General features: G+C 45.5%; 1 protein-coding gene across 3 annotated transcripts in view; it reads right to left on the bottom strand.

The window, feature by feature from the left end:
• Positions 1–1,927: 1,927 nt before the first annotated feature.
• TP63 (tumor protein p63) overlaps positions 1,928–19,611 on the bottom strand; it is a 68,976-nt gene continuing 51,292 nt past the window's right edge. For 2 of the 3 annotated variants that reach the window (XM_014945740.1, XM_014945741.1), the window contains exons 7-12: positions 18,498–18,580; positions 17,425–17,561; positions 6,033–6,190; positions 4,929–5,073; positions 3,972–4,065; positions 1,928–2,708 (exon numbers count right to left, since the gene is read on the bottom strand). In XM_014945740.1, the coding sequence (XP_014801226.1) occupies positions 2,412–2,708; positions 3,972–4,065; positions 4,929–5,073; positions 6,033–6,190; positions 17,425–17,561; positions 18,498–18,580 (914 nt within the window). In that variant the 3' untranslated portion in view covers positions 1,928–2,411. The remainder of the gene's footprint in view (positions 2,709–3,971; positions 4,066–4,928; positions 5,074–6,032; positions 6,191–17,424; positions 17,562–18,497; positions 18,581–19,611) is intronic. The other variant, XM_014945742.1, reaches the window with a different exon arrangement.

The raw sequence follows: 19,611 nt of genomic DNA, 5'->3' as shown, positions 1-19,611 counted from the left end.
GACTCTGGGCACAGCATTAATTGCATTAACCTTTTAGTCAGAAGCTTCCTAGTTCCTAAAATGACAGTATTTTTGCATCAATATTTGTACAATACTGAAGCAGCTCAGAAGGATTACACAATGGAGACGCAAAACCTTGGAGGTGAGAAGGGTACAACTTAATTCACCTCAAGGAATTTGCAGAGTACCTGCACTAACACTTTCCCCACACTAATGCTGCCCCGCTGAATTAATTCTTGCTTCGAGTCAAGAGCAGGATGACTCGCTTCTTTTGTAGCATATAGGAAAAATAAAGAAAAAAAAAAAAGACATAGTAAGTTTTCACACTGAGCATGTTAAATACTTTGAAATCTAGGACGCTGGTCTTTGAAGTGTTACAAAATAAAATGATAAAACAGGCTTTCAGTACCTGCCCCCTCCCCCCTCAGCTGCAAAGTAACCCAGGAATCTCAGTATGAAAAATACAAATATATCTGTTCAGTGATGAGTCATTTATTACAAGGTATACTGTAAGCGTTCTGCATAAAAATAATAATTAAAAAAAACAGAAAAACAAACAATATTTCATTGTGGTTCTGTCAGACCCGGTAGCCCAAGAAGAAATAAAAATTGGCATGTTATGCTGTAGGAAACAAAAATTACACATACAAAAAAATATTTATATACACACACTTTACAGAGTAACCATCTTACATTACCATTTAGAGCTACCCAAAATAGGCTTGCACAGTTACCAAAAGGCAGTCTTTGAATGCAACATTGGCCTGGCACAACAGGCAGATGGAGGAAGATGATAACTATATTGTACTTAAATGAAATAAGTGGCTCACAGCAGAGCCCAGAAAACAGCCACTGCATTGAAACGAGATTCTTTGGTTGTAGCCAGGTAGGATGACAAGTCATTTAAGCTGCTTTTTTCATCTTTCCCCAGCCAAAAAGAGTCAGGCTTACTGTTACAAAGAGCAAGCCAACTTGAAAGAAGCTGTACTGAGCCAAGCTCCTCAGTTAAGGTTTGTTTTGTGTATGTTAGTGTCTCACTACCTTGGCCTATACAAATGTGAAATCACGCACTCTGTTCAGTTACTTGTCCACAGGATCACTGGCAGTCAGAGGAAATGCCTCAGAGCACAGCTGCTGTAGAACCAATAAAGAAAAAAAACAGAGAAAAATCAATTTCTCATGTAAACATGACTTTTTGCAGTAGCAACACTCGTATTACCAGGAACTGGTCCTTGTTCCAAGGCAGTTGGAAATTTGTCTTTTTTTACTCTCTGCTTCCAGTTGCTTATCACTCAGTTTATAGTCACCAGCAATTAACCACAACAGGTTCCAGCCTATTACAGATATATTTACAGATGGTTCTACTTGGCAGCAAACCAATCTAGCATGATCTAAATAAAAGATCGTCTGGGTTTAGGATAGATGAAGCCCTACAAATCAGCGTGCGGCTCTCAGTTGGTCCTCTGCTCAACTGGAGGCTAGGCAGGCAAATCCTCATGCTAAACTAACCAGGCTGTATATGTGGCAAAGCCTAATTCGCTAGCTTAAATGTCAGTAGTAGCACAGAATGGCTAAAGGTTGGGTGGGGGACAGAAGTTAAGGGTGACCAGTGGCTGCATTTGCATTTACATCCTGAAACGAGCGAGCCAGGACATCCACACGGCTCTGAATTCAAAACAAGAAGAGACAGCAGGTTTGGTTTTTCTCCCCAGAGAAGGCGAAGGAAAAGGAAAAAGTGGGTTGCAGGTGGCCGTAAGCGCTGGCCTGCCCAGCAAAGTGCATGTGCTGTCTCCGCTGGAGAGTATTACACATGAACAGAGCACTCAGCTCCGCGGGAAGAGGCTGTTTAAGTGCAACGTTCAGCAGACCAATTCCCATTTAGTTTTCAGCTGAACTGCTAGTTCAGGGTTTGGTGGCTTTGGTTTGGTTTTTTTTTTTTGCATTTGGTTTCAGAGTTGGGGTTTTAGTTGGGGGTTTGGGGTTTTTTTGTTTGTTTTTCAAAGACTTATTTTAACCTTCCTGCTTTTCAAAGTGGGATCACTGGATGAGAGAGACAAGTTTGCAGGTCAGGATGCCCACAAGGTGTACGAGGATTCGAAAGTCGAGAAAAGAAGCCCTCTCCCCAAAAGAAAACATGAAACAAGAGTACCACCTTCTCGAGGAGGTCAATGGTTTTCAAGGAAATACCACCCGCCTTCCCCCTTCGCTCAGCTCTTCCCCTTGCAAGAGCTGGGGTGGAGGTTGCAGTCCAGGAGTACGACCTAGACAGCGTCAAGGGCATAACCTAGCATGAGTGAGCAAGAAGGTTCCCTCCGCCCTGCGTCCAGGGGTGCAGTACCAAGCAGAAGGAAGACAAATGAAGGGCTGAGCAGTTTGTGGCCGAGGCGGGGTGGAGCGGGGTCCGCGGGGGCTCACTCCCCTTCCTCCTTGATGCGTTGCTGTTTGTTGCGCCGGGCATCCATGTCGAAGTTGAAGTCGTTCCACTCGTCACGGGGCGGGAAAGAAATGGTCTGCCGGAGCGTGAAGCGGACCGCGTCGATGACCCGCTCTCCCCGGGTTTCACTGGAGCCCACGCTGACGGTGGAGGCGCCGCTGGGGGTGCGCAGGAGGTGGGGAGGGGAGGAGAAGTCATGGAGCTGCCGGTGGTCCAGGATGCCCTTCCAGATGGCATGGCGGAACTGCTCCGGAATCTTGAGGCTCACCAGATCCTGCAAGGCAAGGTGGAGGGCTTAACAAGGCAGTCGTCGTGCAAACTAGACTCGGGGAGCAGAAGCAGCCTCTGGGCCACCCTGCAAATGCCTATTAACCAACAAAGCTGCTAAAATCCAGGTGGCCATGATGCACTGTAGAAGACAAACCACTAATCACAAAGGTGGTGGTTCACTTCTGAACAAGCATGTGTAGCCATGAGGCAGTCAGGGCTAATGACACAAGGTCTGTTTTGAAGTTATACAAAACACATATTCATGCAAGAGATATGGTGACCTAAAGCTAGATGTTTAACTGGACTGCAAGGCCTCCAAGACAACCTGAGGGATATCTGCTGGTTGTCTGTGGTGGGGAATGCTGGGCTGCAGAAGTTCAATGGCTTTGAAAACTTCCATGTTTATTTCAAAGCCTGCAAAAGGATTTTAGTATCCAAGTCTGAGCTCCAGTATTCAAAGTTCTGGGTCTGACTCCACATCAACTGCCTTAATTACTTGAACATAACCAAGATTTAAGAACAGACATGTAACCTTAGAAAACTTGGACTTTGAGGCCCCATCATCTCTGGTGCAGTACCTGAACGTAGCGCTACCTAAACTCTGGGAAATGCAATATCAGCTTCTGAAAAAATTAGCAACCAGTTTTGGTTAATTTGGGTCAGCTTTTCTAATTAGAACAGGAGCAGAAGGAAGGCAGCCATGATAGGAAGCAAAAGCACCACAGCCTTGCAAAGTCTTGGGGCGAAAAAACTGGGCCAGCCAGCTCTGAGGAGAGCAGTGGCACAGGAGAGGAAGCAGCAACCCTGCAGCAAAAGCCATGCAAGAGGAAAAAAAACCCAGCTGGGCTGTGATGCCAGTGTCAAGGGAAGAGTGTTAAGGTAAGGCCAGAAAACAGAAGCAGGGAGTGAAAAACGCAGACCACTTCTGGACAGCCTGGCTGTCTGCAGGAGAGTGAGGTGTTTCAGAGCGATGTGAACTGAAACCAAGCCCTGCAGAATTAACAGGCGTGTGGGCTGGGGCCATTTTGGGGGCTAAAATGGACAGTGGTGGGGAGGAGAGATGCTCTTTCTCTATGCCAGGCAAGGCAGTTACAATGTTGGTCCCAAGTCCAACCTCTCTTCACCGCACAATAAGTCTTCCCTGTGTGCAACAGCCTTAAATCAAACTAATTGTTTAAAAACAAAAATATACTGATTCTGGATTTCTGACCCGTTCCTACAGCAGGGCCAAGAGTGCAAACAAAGGAAATGGTGAGGAGTTACTTACATCCATGGAGTAATGCTCAATCTGATAGATGGTGGTCAGCCCCTGGGTCGTGAAATAATCCACACAGGATGAGCAGCCCAACCTCGCTAAGAAGCTGCAGAGGAGGAAGGAAGGAAGGAGAGAGAAAAAAGGATCACCCTGGCTGCAACAGCCCAAACCACAGAAAAACCAAACACTCAGCCAACCTGCAGCAACAAGAAACAAAGCTTTCACCCTTGGCTTGACCTTCTCCAAGACATCCCAGGCCAGCAAGCCACATCGCTGCCACATCAAACACAAGGGAGTCCTTCAGCTCAGTGCCCAGCAGACAACCCTCGTGGCAGCACCTTGCCTTAGTCAAGAGCCGGTGCTGCACAGCCTGAATCTTGGGGCAGGAATGCTCAACGTAGACCCTCCTGACAGGTCGTTTTACCCTGGTGGCTGAGCCCATGGCAACCTGCTGCACAGATAGAGGGCTTCAGCAAGGTGGTGGGTCTGGGGCTCAGACATATCATGCATACAAAGTACTTCAAATCAGCACATTCCTCCCTAAGCATAAAGGATTCCTCCTTTATGGACAGCATTTTTCAACCTGTTTGACCCCATGGAGGGCAGAGGGGCTTCTGGCCCCAGTGGTGGCTTGCCAGTGGCCAAAGGGGGTGGAAAAAGAAAAAAAAAAAAGGTAAAAAGAAATGTATGGAAGACTGCCTGGTGCCCTCAGCTCCACCAGTCCAACAAGATGCTGCATCCCTTGGCTTTTTGCAGTCCTGATGTCCCTGTTTCTCTCAGCTGTTCAGAGGTGGGGGTTTGAGGCTCGGTGCCCAGAGGGTGCCAGCCTCAGGACTGCCAAGACCCACTGGGATCCAGTGCTCCAGGAGAACAGGGAGGGGGACCCAGCAGGACCCTTCATGCTCCTGACACGAAGCCTCTGCTCCCTGTGGGTGGTAAACATGCGCCGGGCAGCCTGCTGCCGCTCACCTGACGATGCTGCAGTCTGTGGGGTACGGAGGAGGGGGGGTGCAGTGGGATGTTGAAGGCATGGAGAGGGGAGGAGGCAGCGCCTGCGTGGGGCTGAGGCCATTCATGTCACCGGTCATGGCCATGTGGGTGCCCATCATGGGAACTAGAGGAGAGAAGAAGGAGGAGCACATTGTTACCCAGGCAACCCCAGACCCCCACTTTGCCCCCAGCATGGCACCAAAAGGACAGCACTCGCAGCTGAAGCAGCTTTAAAATTCCCTGGAAAGCCCCACACGGAGCAAGCTCACAGGGAATTTCAGACAATGGCTGCACAAGGACCAGATGACAGACAGTCCTTCAGGAGCTCTCCCCCCGCTGGAGCAACCATCAGCAGCACTGACGCCACCGTGTCACCTTCCCTTACAAACAGGCTTGGTAGAAAATCTAAGCAAGCCATGGGCATCTCTGCTTTCCCTGCCGCAGGAGAGGAGCAGGACAGGGCCAGCAGAGTAACCCAATACAGAAGCCAAACAGCTTTGTTTTCAGTGACACTGAGTGCACCCAAAGGGGATCAGCAACAGGTGTGGGCAAGAGCCCAGCGCTTTTGAAATAAATGTAAAAAAAAACCCAACACAACAAAACTCAGCCCCCAGAAACATGTCTGTCATCCAGGATTTACAGGGCTGCTGGGCACCCTTCAGCAGCCAAGAGGAAGCAGGTTACAGAGCTGCAAGATGCAGATACTTCCTTTGAAACTAAGAAGTGTCTTAATTGAACCAAGGAAAAAAAGTTTGCCAATGTTTGCATCTCCTCTGCTAGGAAAGGAAAAAGAAACAAGTCTTGAAAGACAGAGGACAGTACAGCCAGCCAGATCTGCAGCAAGAAGTAGCTCTGTTCATCCCTGTGACGCTCAGAGTAGGATGCTGAAACCTGGAGAAAGCAGGTGATTTGCCCCGTGGCACAGCAATGAGCAATGTTTGGCTCTGCAGGTTCTCAGACCTGCTACCACGAATGACTCCAGGATTCCCAGACTGACACTAGCCACTTAGAGATGCCAAGTCTCCTTCCCTAGATTCGTGGGGTGTCCACATAGAGCAGGAGAAGAAGGAGAGTGTTTCTTACTGTTGGTTCCCATGCCGTCGGGGATGGTGGTTGGGGTCAGGGCATTGCGCTGCTGGGGGTTAATTAGCTGGCTGACCGAGGGCAGCTTGTTCATGCTGTTCATTTTGCTGAGAGGTGGAGAGTTGGAGCCGTAGGATGACTGCGACTGCATGGAGGTCCTGCAAACCAAGATGTTAGGACAGAAATTACAGCAGTTGGTTGCTAGAAGTGCACAGAGATGCTACATTTTCTGCTTGTGGCAGTGATGAGCTACTGTTAGTGAAATCACTGACACCATGGGAGCATCACAGATGAAGATCATTGGAGAGAGACTTAATATACATCAAGAAGTTTCTCAGATATTCTGGGCATTTAAAAAACTAATAGTGAAATACTGACAAAGGGAAGCTTCACTTTCAGTTCAAATTTTTTATTTAAGGAAAAGTTTCTACGTTAAATTTTTCAGTTAAAAAGAACATATCAAAGCCAACAAACAGCTGCCAAAACCCAGAAAGAGTATTTTTAAGTTAAGCCCTCATTGTGATCAGAGACTTTTTTTTCATAAGAACAAGAACTGAGAAAGCCATCTCAAACCATCCTAACTACCCCTAAAACCTGACTGCAGAAGCAATTTTCAGATCAGGCCACACATATTACATTGGTTTCCCCAAAATTCCTAGTTATTCACATAATCAGTTTTTTATCAGGTGTACAATAAAACGGGCAGAGAATCTTTGATCAAGACAGACCCCGTATACCTTAGGGACCACCACTGAGGTGGTCAGAGCTGCCTGGGATGCCAACACGCAGCTTTTGCTGGTGTTAAGGAGAAGCTGGTATCCAAACCCTGCAGGCTGTTTGCAATGAGTATCAGATTCCTACTACCACTCGACAACAGCACTAACCTCCCTCAAGTCCAGACAGACCCAAACTCCATCCAGCATATCCACAAGAGGCTGGCTGGCGAGCTCCCCTTCTCCAGCCCCGAGGGTCCCAGCTGCAATCCCGCCTCGTAAACGATCCAGAGCATGAAGACCAGACCGCTTCTGAACAGCAGCCCAGTTCCCAGATCGAGTTACGGCTGCGGCATCCCATCTGGAGTAGGGTCTTATTTGGGATATGCAGAAAATGATCATTAAAGCGAGCCCAACAACGCAATTGGCAGAGCATTGCCGTGCCACAAGAGAACGGTTTTTTCTTTCTCCGACACCAGGGGCATTTGCAAGACTGGGCAAAGGTGCTGGGGAAGCGGGCACACTTCCCAAACATGATGTACCCTCACAGATCATGCTCGGCCAGCAGAGCTGAGGTCTCCCAGCCCATGGTAGAGCCTAGCGCTTGTTCATCTGCATCACGGTGACCCCACGGTGAATGTGCAAGTGCACATTCCCATCTTATTTCCCACTGGGAAACTTGTTCGTCTGGGTATAACTGGTTACACCAATTCCTGGGAACTGGTTTTCCTTCTATGCAAACAGAATAGTTATTACTTCAAAAAGCAAAGTGTAAAGGAAAGAAAAGGCTTATTCCTAGATAATTTATTAAAACCTTCAGCACTCAAGGTCAAGTTTCATACAATTACATTGTCTGCAGCTTCCTGCACTTTTAAGATGCGCAGTGTTGGGTGGAGAAAACATCTATGCTAACAGGCTGGAGTATCTAAGGCCCTGAAGAAATCTTACTTAATTACACAATTACAGGAGGTACAGAAGGGTGTGAACTGTCCTTTGGCAGTGGAGATGCAGGACAAGATCCAGCAAACTTCATAGACTCAAGGAAGTAATGGAAAGCACAAGAAGCTTCACAAATGAATATTAATGATGGCAGCAACTCCCAAGGGGAAGTGAAACTGAGCCATGAAGTTCAGACCCAACTTTTCAGGGTGAAGGTAATGATTCAGGTCTGAGGTTTCAATTCACCAATTATAAAAGTTGAGGCCAGCCATGAAATTCAAGTCAGGTTGACACAACCCTTAAACTAAGAGGCTTCTGGATTTTTGGACCAAAATGAATATTTCTACTTTACAGGTTCAGGCACCTATCTTAAGTCAGGTTCAGCTAAAATTAACACACACCTGAGTAGTCCCTTAGGGCAAAATCTGCATGATAGGCAAGTGAGGAGGTCACCATGTACACAGTGAAATTCCAAATCAAACCAACAAAGACTTCCCAAAAGAGATTTAGTTTCATTGTTTAAGCTCCAAACAGTTTTATTCAGACATTTTGTGATTAGAAACACTTTTTTTTTTAAGGACGTCTGTTGCTACAAAACAAGATTCTCCAAGGAGGTAGCCGGACTAACTTTTTTGGGGGTTGGGGAGAAGCAAACAAACACAAGCCAACCCAAAGCACCCTACACTATACAAAACAAATACATACTTTAACTTACAGCTTAAGGACTCCATTCTTAGCTCATTCATACTCATAAGAATCAAGATTAGCTCTATTAAGACAATCAAGCTCAAGTGAATAAAACAGGAAGAAACAAAAACATTTTTCTTCATACCTATTCTCATTTCAACTAAGTTATACCGTCACATAAGCAGACATGTAAAAGCCATCCAAAGAAAAGTCCCAAGATAAACCAAGATGCAAAATTTTATTGAAAATTAATGTCACACATCAGTATAGCAACAGCCTCTCAAACACAAGAAAATGTTTTTGATATTAAACACACAGACTACATGGTGTTTGAGGATTCATTTGAAATAAATTGCTTTTTCTCAACTTTTTTTTAAAAACAGGTATTATAAGAATGTCATGCACGGTGATTTTCATTAAAATTATACTTACTATGTCTCAAGGAAGATCAGAATTAGAGCATTAACATTGCTTTGATACCAATGCCAATGAAACGCATTTTAATATCAAGGTATAAGGACTTCAATTAAGAGACTATTATACTTCTTGGAACAGTCTGATATGAAAGGCACTGAGTCACATTCTGCAACTGATTTTTCCCTCTTCAAGAGGCTATGTAATTATTTAGCCAATAACATCTGTAGTTATGCAAGCTCATATGAGGGCAATCACCTCTCATGCTTCAAGGCATATACTGATCACCTCAAGAGGTCAGGAAGGAACTTCCTTCTCCCACTTATGAGGCACAGTTCAGTTCACAGGTTACCTTGTACAACTTTGTGCTTTCCCAGTTCACTGGGTATCAGCCCTTCACCAGAGGTAGGAAACTGCTTAGATAGACCAATTACCTGATTCAGTAGACAAGTCCTAGAGTCCTCATTCACATTAGATGAACACACCATCATGTAAGCAGCCTTAATGCAAATGACATCAAAGGTTCAGTAAGTGCAAGAATAGGGCAGCTCAGGCTCAGAGAGTTTAAGATTTCACCTAAGCCCCTGTGTTTACAGTTTGCTATCCCCGAAAACCTAGAGCTAGTCACAACACAAAGAGACCCAAGTGGAACTGAAGCTGTCCAGTTCTGGGCCTGCCTTTCCTTCCAGTAGCTACATTAAGTGCAGCAAGGATTACATCTCAAGTTCACAGGCGGTTGACGTGCCCATTGGCAATTTTTTTTTTCCAAGTAAGGTTGCCCAGTGGGCTGCATAACCCTAGGATATCACTGATGTAGTCTAGTAATGGCACAGAGGTGACACAGATGATGTTCAGCTGCACTCGTCCACTTTGAAGGCCCATGAAGCAGGACACTAAAAAAGCAGAGAGATGCCCTTGTTCTCTACCTCTCAAACAGCTACTATTCTAATACAGGCAATAGTGCATCTTTTCAACCACACAAGTAGTTTGTAGGCTTGGTTACCAACACAGGGCTTGGAAAGGAAGAACTCTGGTGGCCACTATGGAGACAGCAAGTACGGCACAGGGACAAGGGTGGAGATGATGACTCCCCTTAGATGTCAGGTACGGGAATTTCCCAAGGCAGGCAGTGGATGCAGTAATACTAAGCTATACATGGAGCTATAATACTAAAAATTGATATACATCAGCTGGTTGACATAGACTGATAAGGCCCAATTCATCTACTTGGTTATTCCTTGAAAGGAAAAGGCTTAGTTTTCTGAAGCCCCAGAGGTGACAAAGAAGCCATCAAAAGGCAGCTGGGAAAAAGTTTTCTTCTTTTATATGCAAAGGACAGACTATGAAGAAACTCCAATTTCTTCCAGCTCCAGGTTATTTGATTTAAAAAAACCAACAAAACAACAACTACCCCACAAAAAAACAAACCTTTTAAGATAACCAACTTGTAGATGGAAACCAAATCAAGTAACAATTAAGATCAGTTTCACAATTATCATCCTTTTATAGGTAAAGAGGACAAAATCAGAAAGCCTTTCCAGGGGACAGTGTAATCCAAACATTTACATTCCTGTTTCGTGGAAGTCCCAGGTGCTGTATTGCCCATCACGATACAAGAGATTTCCTAGAGATCAGACTAGATGATGAAGCGGAACATGAGCTGGAATTTCCTGTGGTGGGCTATGGATGTCTTGTATCTTCTGGTAGGCTGCCTCCACAAACTTGCTGGTGGACAGGCCCTGGAGCTGAGCTCTAGATACAGATTAGCATGTCCTCATATCAGTATTTCTATATTGCTATCCACAAGTAGACAAGACCAAGATCCAGGAATAAACCCTCATTGGAAGGACAGACTGATAGTGCCAAGCAAAATCCTGTGCCTGGGGCGCATTTGCAGTTCAGATTCCCACCTCTCACAGGGAAAGGAATACTTTTGCCTTTCTTCTCCCAAATGGAATGTCACAGAGCAAAAGTGATTTGCTTTGTGAACTTGAAGTACTTCCTGGACTTTCCAGGCAAAGTAAAGGGGCTCCTGATTTGGCTAGCTTTACACAAGGTACAGCTACATATGAAATAGTCACTGCTAGTGTTTAATTAATTGTTATTCTTTAATCACAATTTGGGGGCTCTTCTCCATCAGCCCTCCCTCACACTCTTATGGTAGAACAAGTCTTGCTAAGACAATGAAGGAGATACCCAGAGATGGGATATGCTCTCAAAGGAGAAGTTAGTACGAGTCATCACCTGCTCAAATCACAGCTCTGCTGCCTGGAAGCAGATTAGGTGATGTTCAGAGATAAGAGTCTTCTCCCACTGCATCAGGCTTTTTTCCCTGGTGGGTGGCCAGGAGGCCCGCTCTGCATTTGGGAGGCACCTTCTCTTCAGGCTGTGCCTAACCACAAGTGTCGGAGCTGGGTACGCGCCTGATCCAAATAAATCCAGCATCGATTTTGCTGCAGGCTAGAGGTCCCCATTAGTATTGATGGCCATGGCAACCTCAATGCCAGGTTAATTCCATGGTGTGTTGCTTGCCTGGTGATCGTTCCTCCTCTGTGCTGGTCTGAGCATAACGCTTAGAGATGATGTTTCCAAAGGATTCAAATCCATCTTTCCAAGCCCCATACAAACAGCTTTCACAGGTAGAGTTTGAAACCAGCAGAGTGAGGATTTATAAGTCCTTGCTGAGAAATGGTCTCCTATGCAGGAATTGCTAAGCCAGGACACACTTTATGGACATAATAAGCAAAGGCCACTGATTTCAGAATTAATAGATGAGGTAGGGATAGCCTGAGGTCACTTCACTGAATCAACTGCAAAATATGGTGACACCATTTTTCTTTGAACTGTGAGGTTTGTAATGATGAGGTAAAACTGAGTAGGGTTGATGAATACTCTAAAGCAACATCTAGTAACTGTTAAAAATCTGCAAGGAAAGGGGCAAGCTCCAACACCCTTTACATGGGTAGGGAAATGAGAAGTTTTGGACACTCTACGCTTTATGGTCTCAGTTGCAATGAGACAGGGACACTGGGCATATAATCATCATTATTCAAAGAGACTCCAACCTCACGTTCACCTCGTGCAGCTCATCCCGTCACTTGGATCAAGTCCACAGAGTCAGGAGAGATCTTTCTAAGTTCAGAAAAGCTGGATTAATGCCAGCGGTGCTGATGCAAAGTCAAAGTCATCCAGTTTTCCCTACCATTTAGATGTATTTTAGATCAGACCCTTTATGATTAGAAATAAAGGAAAACAACTCATGATGACAAATTAGTGGGCATTTCTACAGGATAAAAAATTATTTCTTACCAGTGCCAATTCATATAATTATTAGCTCCTTCTGTCCAACAGTACAAACACTTCAGCTACTTGTGCTATTACTGCATGACCAGCATTAAAACAGGCTAAATTGACTATCACAGACTGTTTAAACACACCCAACCCTCTTCCATCCCCACAGCCCATGAACAAGTTTTTAATTTAAACAAGACAAGAGGCATTTTAAAATTGAGACCTGCTCAGAAAAACCCTGCCAAGTTTCACAAAGACAGAAGTAACAAGAAAGATTATCAACAGGTTACAAAAACAGGAAGAAAACGTTACACCAAGACAGACGACATTGTGGTTCCTGACCTCCCAATGCTATGGGCTATAGCTAAGAGGTCTGTAGACGTGTCTGTCATTTTTGCAAAGTTTGAGTCCCTTCAGGAGATTACTCTCACTATTTACTCTGTTGCTACCAGGTTGTGTATTTGCCCCACTGTTCCTAGTCCTGCCAGCTGGGCAAAGCAACCCCGCCAGCTTGGTTTATGGATATACTGATGGGTTTGGGGGGCTGGAATGTTTTAGGATGGCATCGGTCTGTTTGGCAGGGTCTCTCCTTAAGTCCGTGAGTTCACTCCTGAAGCAGGCCGAAAGGAGACTGTAGAGAAGGAACCAGAGAAAAGAAAAAGATGAACGTACAGGACCCTTCACCAGACACCAAGAAAGAAACAGTCACTTTCGACCTTCATGATCACAGTACAGGCTTTAGAGGAGGGGAAGAGCAGACATCTTAGCATCTACAGTGAGGTTGTGTGACAGGGAGATTTAGAAAGCCTCAGGTACAAGTGAGTACCTGGCAAGAAAAAGAAAACAACTAGTTGATAGGGAAATCTGATTTCTGTGTCCCGGTCCCATGGGTGCAAATGGTGCCACAATAGTGTTCCCAGTGATGAATGCAAGAGAAAAAAAACACTCGGCCAAAGAGGAAAGAAGAGAAGCAGCTTCCATCGAGCCCTCTTCAAACTTCAATTTCTTAAGAACCAGAAACTGGTGGTAGGGAGAGAGGACAGTGCCTACTGAGAAAGGGCCATATAGATTACATCTCAACTACTCTCCTTTTCAAAACCAGTGGACCCTTTGCACTGAAGCTGAGGGGTCCCTGGGGCTGCAGCTGATGCAGAAGGCCCTGCACCCTTAGAGCAAAGCAAATGCAGCATGTCTTCATATACCTAATCCCACACTTTCTCTTGCTTACTTTCATCTTGGCAATTCTCTAGCAAGATCACTATCTGAGTGCCTGGAGTTCACAATGCATGCAAGCACAGCACTACAAAACCAAACCAAACCATGCAAAAATGCACTTTTAACTTCCACACCAAAATCGAGAATAGCTAAGTGGAGGTATGAAGAGTAACTTCCCTGCCAGTCCTCTCACCACAGTTCCCATCTCAGCTGAAGCACTCCAGGAACTGGATAGGTCAGCTCTATCATACCTCACTTACAAGGTTAATTCATTCTCATTTGGATAATGAGCTGTGCTGCTCACTACATTTAAGGGCAGCCAATGGGCTGGTAGCTGCAACCCTGCTGATATGAGAGAAATGTTTGCTGGGATATAAGATCCCACTCAGACATGAGCCCTCTTCTTAGTAGCCATGGGAAGACTTGTGAAAACCATTCAATCATGGGAGTTGGACTTTATAATCCTTATGGGTCCCTTCCAACTTGAGTCATTCTATGGTTCTATGCTATGGCCAGTTGAAATAACCGGTTCTGAAAACAGTGCTCAGTAGGGTAAAACCCACTGCAGGAAATTTTGCTGCATATGAAAACGTGTTTTCCAGTTAAAACCCTTTAAATCTGTACAGATACCCCCTGGGAATATTGATGGTAAGTATATTTCACAGCAGAGTATTGAAGAAACCTTCATAGAATCATGGAATCATCTAGGTTGGAAGGGACCTTAAGGATTGTCTAGTCCAACCATCAACCTAACTCTGACAAAAAAATAAATAAGAAATAAGCAATTAAAAAAAAATAAATCACAAACCAAATCAACTAAACTTCCTTCCCCAGCAAAGCACAAGCCACCTCTGGTATCTCTGGCAGCAGGTATCTTCTGGCAAAGCCATCATTTAATCAAATGGTGGCAGACCATGAAAAGGAAGTCTTCTAAATAAGTGCATGTGCTGTCATTCAAATATGGGCCCCAAGATTTGGCAGTGAAAAAGAAAGAATAGAAACTGCAGCAAAAAAACCTTCCCACCTATGATCATGAAGGTATTTGGCATAACAGCAAATAAGAGAAAACCATGCACAAAGGAGCAAACAGAGAGAGGAGAGGAGACAGAGAAAGATTGTAGTCTAGCAAAATGTGGACGACTGCAGTATTTTGGTTATCTTGTGGGACACAAAGCTTTCTGATTGTCAGTGGATTTGTCCTTTTTTATTCCAAAAGAGTAAGACAGTTGCATCTGCTGGCCTGCCAAATGCAGCGTTGGTTTGTATGTGCATGAGAGCAGTTATACAGTTGTCTTCCAAAATGATATATATATTTTTAAAAACACCTTTCACCTTTATAATCTCATCCTTACTTTTCCTACTCTTCAAAAAAGATGAAGCTTTCCATATTGTAGGAATGAAAGGGAAATGTCTCCCCACACACCTAGAGAGCTTTTCTGTATTAACCATTGTTCAGAAAAGTACACTGAAAAATCAAGTGATTCCTCCATCAAGGCTTGACTGTGGAGCACATGTGGATGCAGCGCCATTTTGAGAAGAGCGAGCCACAGGGAACTCACAAACATCTCGACCCCACAGGGCCCTGCCAGGACCTGCCTCGCGACCCCACAGAGCCCTGCCAGGACCTGCCTCCTCTCGACCCCACAGAGCCCTGCCAGGACCTGCCTCCTCGCGACCCCACAGAGCCCTGCCAGGACCTACAGCTTCCTACACATTCAAAGCTGGGCACTGCATAGGTACTTTCCTAGCTCCCAGTTTTAACATACATTTGAATGTAAGCAAACCAAGACCAAGTTTTGAAAGTACGTCCCTACTTACAAAGTGAAAGGCATTTTCTTCTAAAGCCAGACCAGACTTGTGAAGGAGTCACCATGCTGCTGAATTTGATAAGGAAGCAGTGGCTCACCCTGCTCATACACAAGGTTGTTCTTACCCAAACCAGTTCCTACAAAGTGTCTTCTCTCCCTGTTCTCACACCAAGACCTGAAGCTCTTTTATGATTCTTCTTTGGGGTACAACTGTGTCTATGAGTCTTTTCAGCCCAAATGCTCCTTTGGCCTCAACCTGTTCCTTCAGAAATTAAGTCATACCCTGAATTATCGAGGAAAAAGCACCAGAACCCAACTGCACCTAACAAGCTAATGTTTGGACAGGCATTTCAGCACAGAGGTCCTTGCTTGATGGTAGGCTGTTGGCAGAGACAACTGCAGCAGCCTGGACAAACACTGAAAGTTATTTTTCTCCCCACTCCTGGCATCCTTAAAAGCTTTTAATCTTTCTCCCCAGTCTCTGAGCACACTCAGCAGCTGAGAAAAATGAGTATATAGCTGGACAAGTGCCAGGAGATATGCTGAAAGAAGTTTCATTGCATTAAATGGCTGCACTCATACATGCTGGTCTCAAAGGTAACGCAAATACCAACCTCAGTTGCCAGGAACCCATCCTATTGATATAGGAAGAATAAAAACAGTAATTATGGCAAAGCAACTGTCAGCACCAAGTGAAAGCTGTCATCTGCTGCCATCCATTTCTGCTTACAAAACCATTTCTCAACTGAAATGACTGTAGTTCAGATGGAGCTTTGAATACAAGCAGCTGAGCGCACAAAGGCCTCAATGCCTAGGAGCTAGTAAATACAAGCTATAGTACATACAAACAGCGTAGATGACTGATAAAAATAAATAATAATAACGAGAACTTTAAGTGCCTTGAAAAAAAAGAGTCCAGAGACCCTGGATGCTCCAGCCATTTTGGCACAAGGCTTTTTTCACACCTCCACAAGCCTCCAGCTGACACTAAAAAACACACAGGTTGAAATGTGAACACATGCAGAGATCTGGCAGAAAGCCGTGGTATTGCAGAAGTCCTGAGACAAGGCCAAGGCACCAAAATAAATCCCTACAGGCTCAAGTGGGACTTATGTGGTGCCTTGGCCTTGTGCTAACCTCCGCAGAAGAATGAGTTATACCCACAGCCTCTTGACGCATGAGCTTACCCACAGGAACGGATGAGATCCTAAGCACTACCGCTGGCGGCTACCTACAGCCCAGGCGGCTATTTTCTGTCACCCGATACAGCAGGTGAAGCAATGCCCATGAATGACACTGCTTACGGTCTGTCTGGGAAGTCATTCTCTGTAAATGCAAAGCTTCGGGAACGGAGAGGAAAATGGAAACCAGACACTTATTTGGCCCTTCTTGTCCCCATCCTCCTGCCACTTACACCACCCAAAGTAATCCGTGGTGCACAGCCCTGCCAGCTGAGTTCAGACAGGGACTACGTCTGCCCGGATGGAAAGTTTCTCACACACAATGTAGAGAGTCAACAAAAAAGTACAGTTTTTAAAAACCACTATAAAAGTGCGTAAGTAGAGTCTTTCTTTGAAGTACCTACTGTTCACAAAGCAATTGTGTGTTTCATTCTTGCTCCTAGATTTTCAGCTTCCCTTTTTATAGCTCAGGAATCTACAGTATTTTCACCCCACTGAGACACTAGCCCTCCAACAGCACCAGAGATGTGCAGCAGTGAGGTCCAAGTGCTTGGTCAAGCCAGTGCTCGCAGTCCTGGCTTAGAATGCTCTTGGCAAGATACTCAGGTGGACACCCTGGAGAAAGTATGGAGATGGCTCCACACTCATTGCTGTTCCCACAGCACTGATGAGAGAAGAGCACACTCACGCTGGGCTCCCCAGTTTGGGTACACATGTGCATTGAGTTTCTGTTTGCAGGCTGTTCCATAGAACTATCTTTCTGGGGCTCCAGCTGGAAGTCAGAAATGAGGTGGTAAGTCTGTCCCCATTCACCGTCCAAGGCCAAAACATGAATTGTGTGGCATGAGAGACTAGAGAGGGACCTTGCAAGCAGTCAGGATGTGCACTTGGAGGACTGCTTTGTCCCATCGTGAAATCTGAATCTCAGATTCAATCTCTCACATTCTGGTCCAGAAACTCAGCTTGGGCTGAACTCCTGGCATCAATTTCTACCCGCTGTGACCAGGGCATTAACAAGCACATATGCAGTCAGAGCACCACATCCTTAGGAATAACCCTGCAGAAGCCTTCTGTCTCTCTCTCCTCTCTCCCCCTTCCCCATCATCCTCACTGCACAGGTCACTGCAAGCCCACTCATACTCACTGCTTCTGGAGCAAGTGCTGGTGCTGCTGCTGCTGCTGCTGCCGGTAGGTCTCAATCGTGTGCTGGGGAAGGTACTGCATTAGTTCCAGGGACTCTTTGATCTTTAGTAGCATTTCATATGTCTCCCGTCCCCTCACCTATATCATGGGAAAAGGAAAGGGGAGAAAAAAGCCTTAAAAGACCACATCTACAGTGACAGCCACCTTAGTGAGTTTTAGATTAAGTCAAGTAAACAACCAGAGCAGGATGCAAATTCTCTGTTCATATACTATGCATGTGCACTAAAACTGCTAAGCCTCGTGCTAGAGGTACAGCACATAATGTTGAAGAGCAATAATCTGACACTCCAGGCTAACAAACACCTTGGGGTTGTCATCTGGCTTGATGTAAATCTATACCAACCAAAAGCAATATTCTGATCCAATCTGTTAGACAGAAAAAGTCTTTACCTGCCTCAGAAGTTAGCAGATCTATTGCTGAATCTTACATGCCTTGAGGAAAAAAGAGTACTTGAATTTGGGTGTTGGGTTTGGATCTCCCTTCTCCTCTAAGCACACCATGGTTTGTGATTTGTCCAACTAAATGTGTCTCATGGGGAAGCAGCTAAGTGGCCAATTACAGATAGTTCTTGCACTTTCTGATCCTACATTTAATACAGCAAATTTCACTTCAATCACTACATTACAATGGTTAATACATATAAAAGCCAAAGAAGCATCCACCTTCATCAGCAAGACAACTCCCATTATCTCTAGAGAAAGCTCAAGCACAACAGGCCCAGAAATGACAGAGGAGGAAACCCAGTTAGGTCTCCAAAACAATGTTTCCACCATGACAGACAAATTCCTTGGGGTATTCGCGTAAGGCTTCCACAAGCCACTCTCAGTCAGCAGCCAATGGGATTTCTTTCATTTTTTCTGTCTGGAATACCTATTTCAAAGATAGCCGTAGGGATTAAAAAAATATTCCACATCCCACACCCACCCTCAGGGGTCTAAGTGAGCTGCTGACTTGCCCGAGATACTGAGGAAGATACTGAACATAGGGTAAATGCAAAGATTGAGAGAACTCACCGGCAAGTATAAGAGCTCATCATCTGGGGAACGTCTTTTTTTGATAGATGTCATCTGTATGCCATGAGTTCCTTGTCGAAAAGCTAGAAGAGGAACCCCAAAAGCATCCCATTAAAAAAATAAAAAAAGTAAAGCAGAAGAAAAAGAAAAAGAAAAAAGAAAACAAAGAGAGATACAAAAGAGAAACACGAAGTCCATAGCCAGCTCAAGTCCACAGTGCCCTGAAAGGGTCTCTGCTTGAGTCACTCCAGAACTGTGCTTGCAGCTCCTGGCCCCTTAAGGCAGATGTGACTTTGCAGACATTGGGTGGCCATACTGCTTGGGGAAACACATGAGCCAAGGAATGCTGGATACATGGCAAAATCCCAGCAAGCTGTACCTAGAACAAGCACTGGCTCTTTGCAGGAAACACTGCAAGCTTTGGTATTACAGTGCTCCCAAGCTGTGGGTGGATCAGTGATCCATGAAGGCAAGACAACAGGCAGGGAGCATGCAGAATTCACTGCAAAAACAAAGCTCCCCTCCACTCTGCCTCCTCTTAAAACCTGCTGCCTTGCTGTTGAGCCTAGTGCCATCCCTGAGCGTACGCAGGAAACCAAAGCTGGGTTTCCACATCTTGCATGTCTGATGAGTACACTGCACTCCTTGGAGCACAGAGAGGGGCCACTTGCCACAGCCTCTCCAATGCACAGCAGGGTTTAGGTGCAGTCTTAGTCTGGATTCCTCGTGGCTGGAAGGTACATGCTACAGCACAAGACACTGGCTTGAAGAAGGAGAGAATGACAGCAGAGTCCCAAACAAGCAGTAAAGGTTCAAAAAGTAGTTACAGAGTCCCAACCACACACCTTGAAGGTAGCAAATAAACAGCCCCTCCAGCCACTGCTGGCAGAGCTAATCTAACACAGGCAGTGAGGCAAGGGACCCCTCAAACCCAGGTTGTCAAATGCTGTTTTGTGAGCACCAGCTCGTTTTTCAGGCTGATTCACCCTGGGAGACCAGCCATCTAATGCCCTCCTGCCTCCAAGCCCATGCACAGCACCGCTCCATCCCCACAGCACATGCGCTGGGGTCGCAGCTCCACCCGGTGACAGCACGATCTGCAATCTGCCCAGCT

Source organism: Calidris pugnax, unplaced genomic scaffold, assembly GCF_001431845.1.
Source record: "Calidris pugnax isolate Ruff unplaced genomic scaffold, ASM143184v1 scaffold111, whole genome shotgun sequence".
Taxonomy (NCBI): Eukaryota; Metazoa; Chordata; class Aves; order Charadriiformes; family Scolopacidae; genus Calidris; species Calidris pugnax.
Note: the sequence above shows the minus strand (reverse complement) of the source record. Positions and strands in the feature narration are given on the sequence as shown.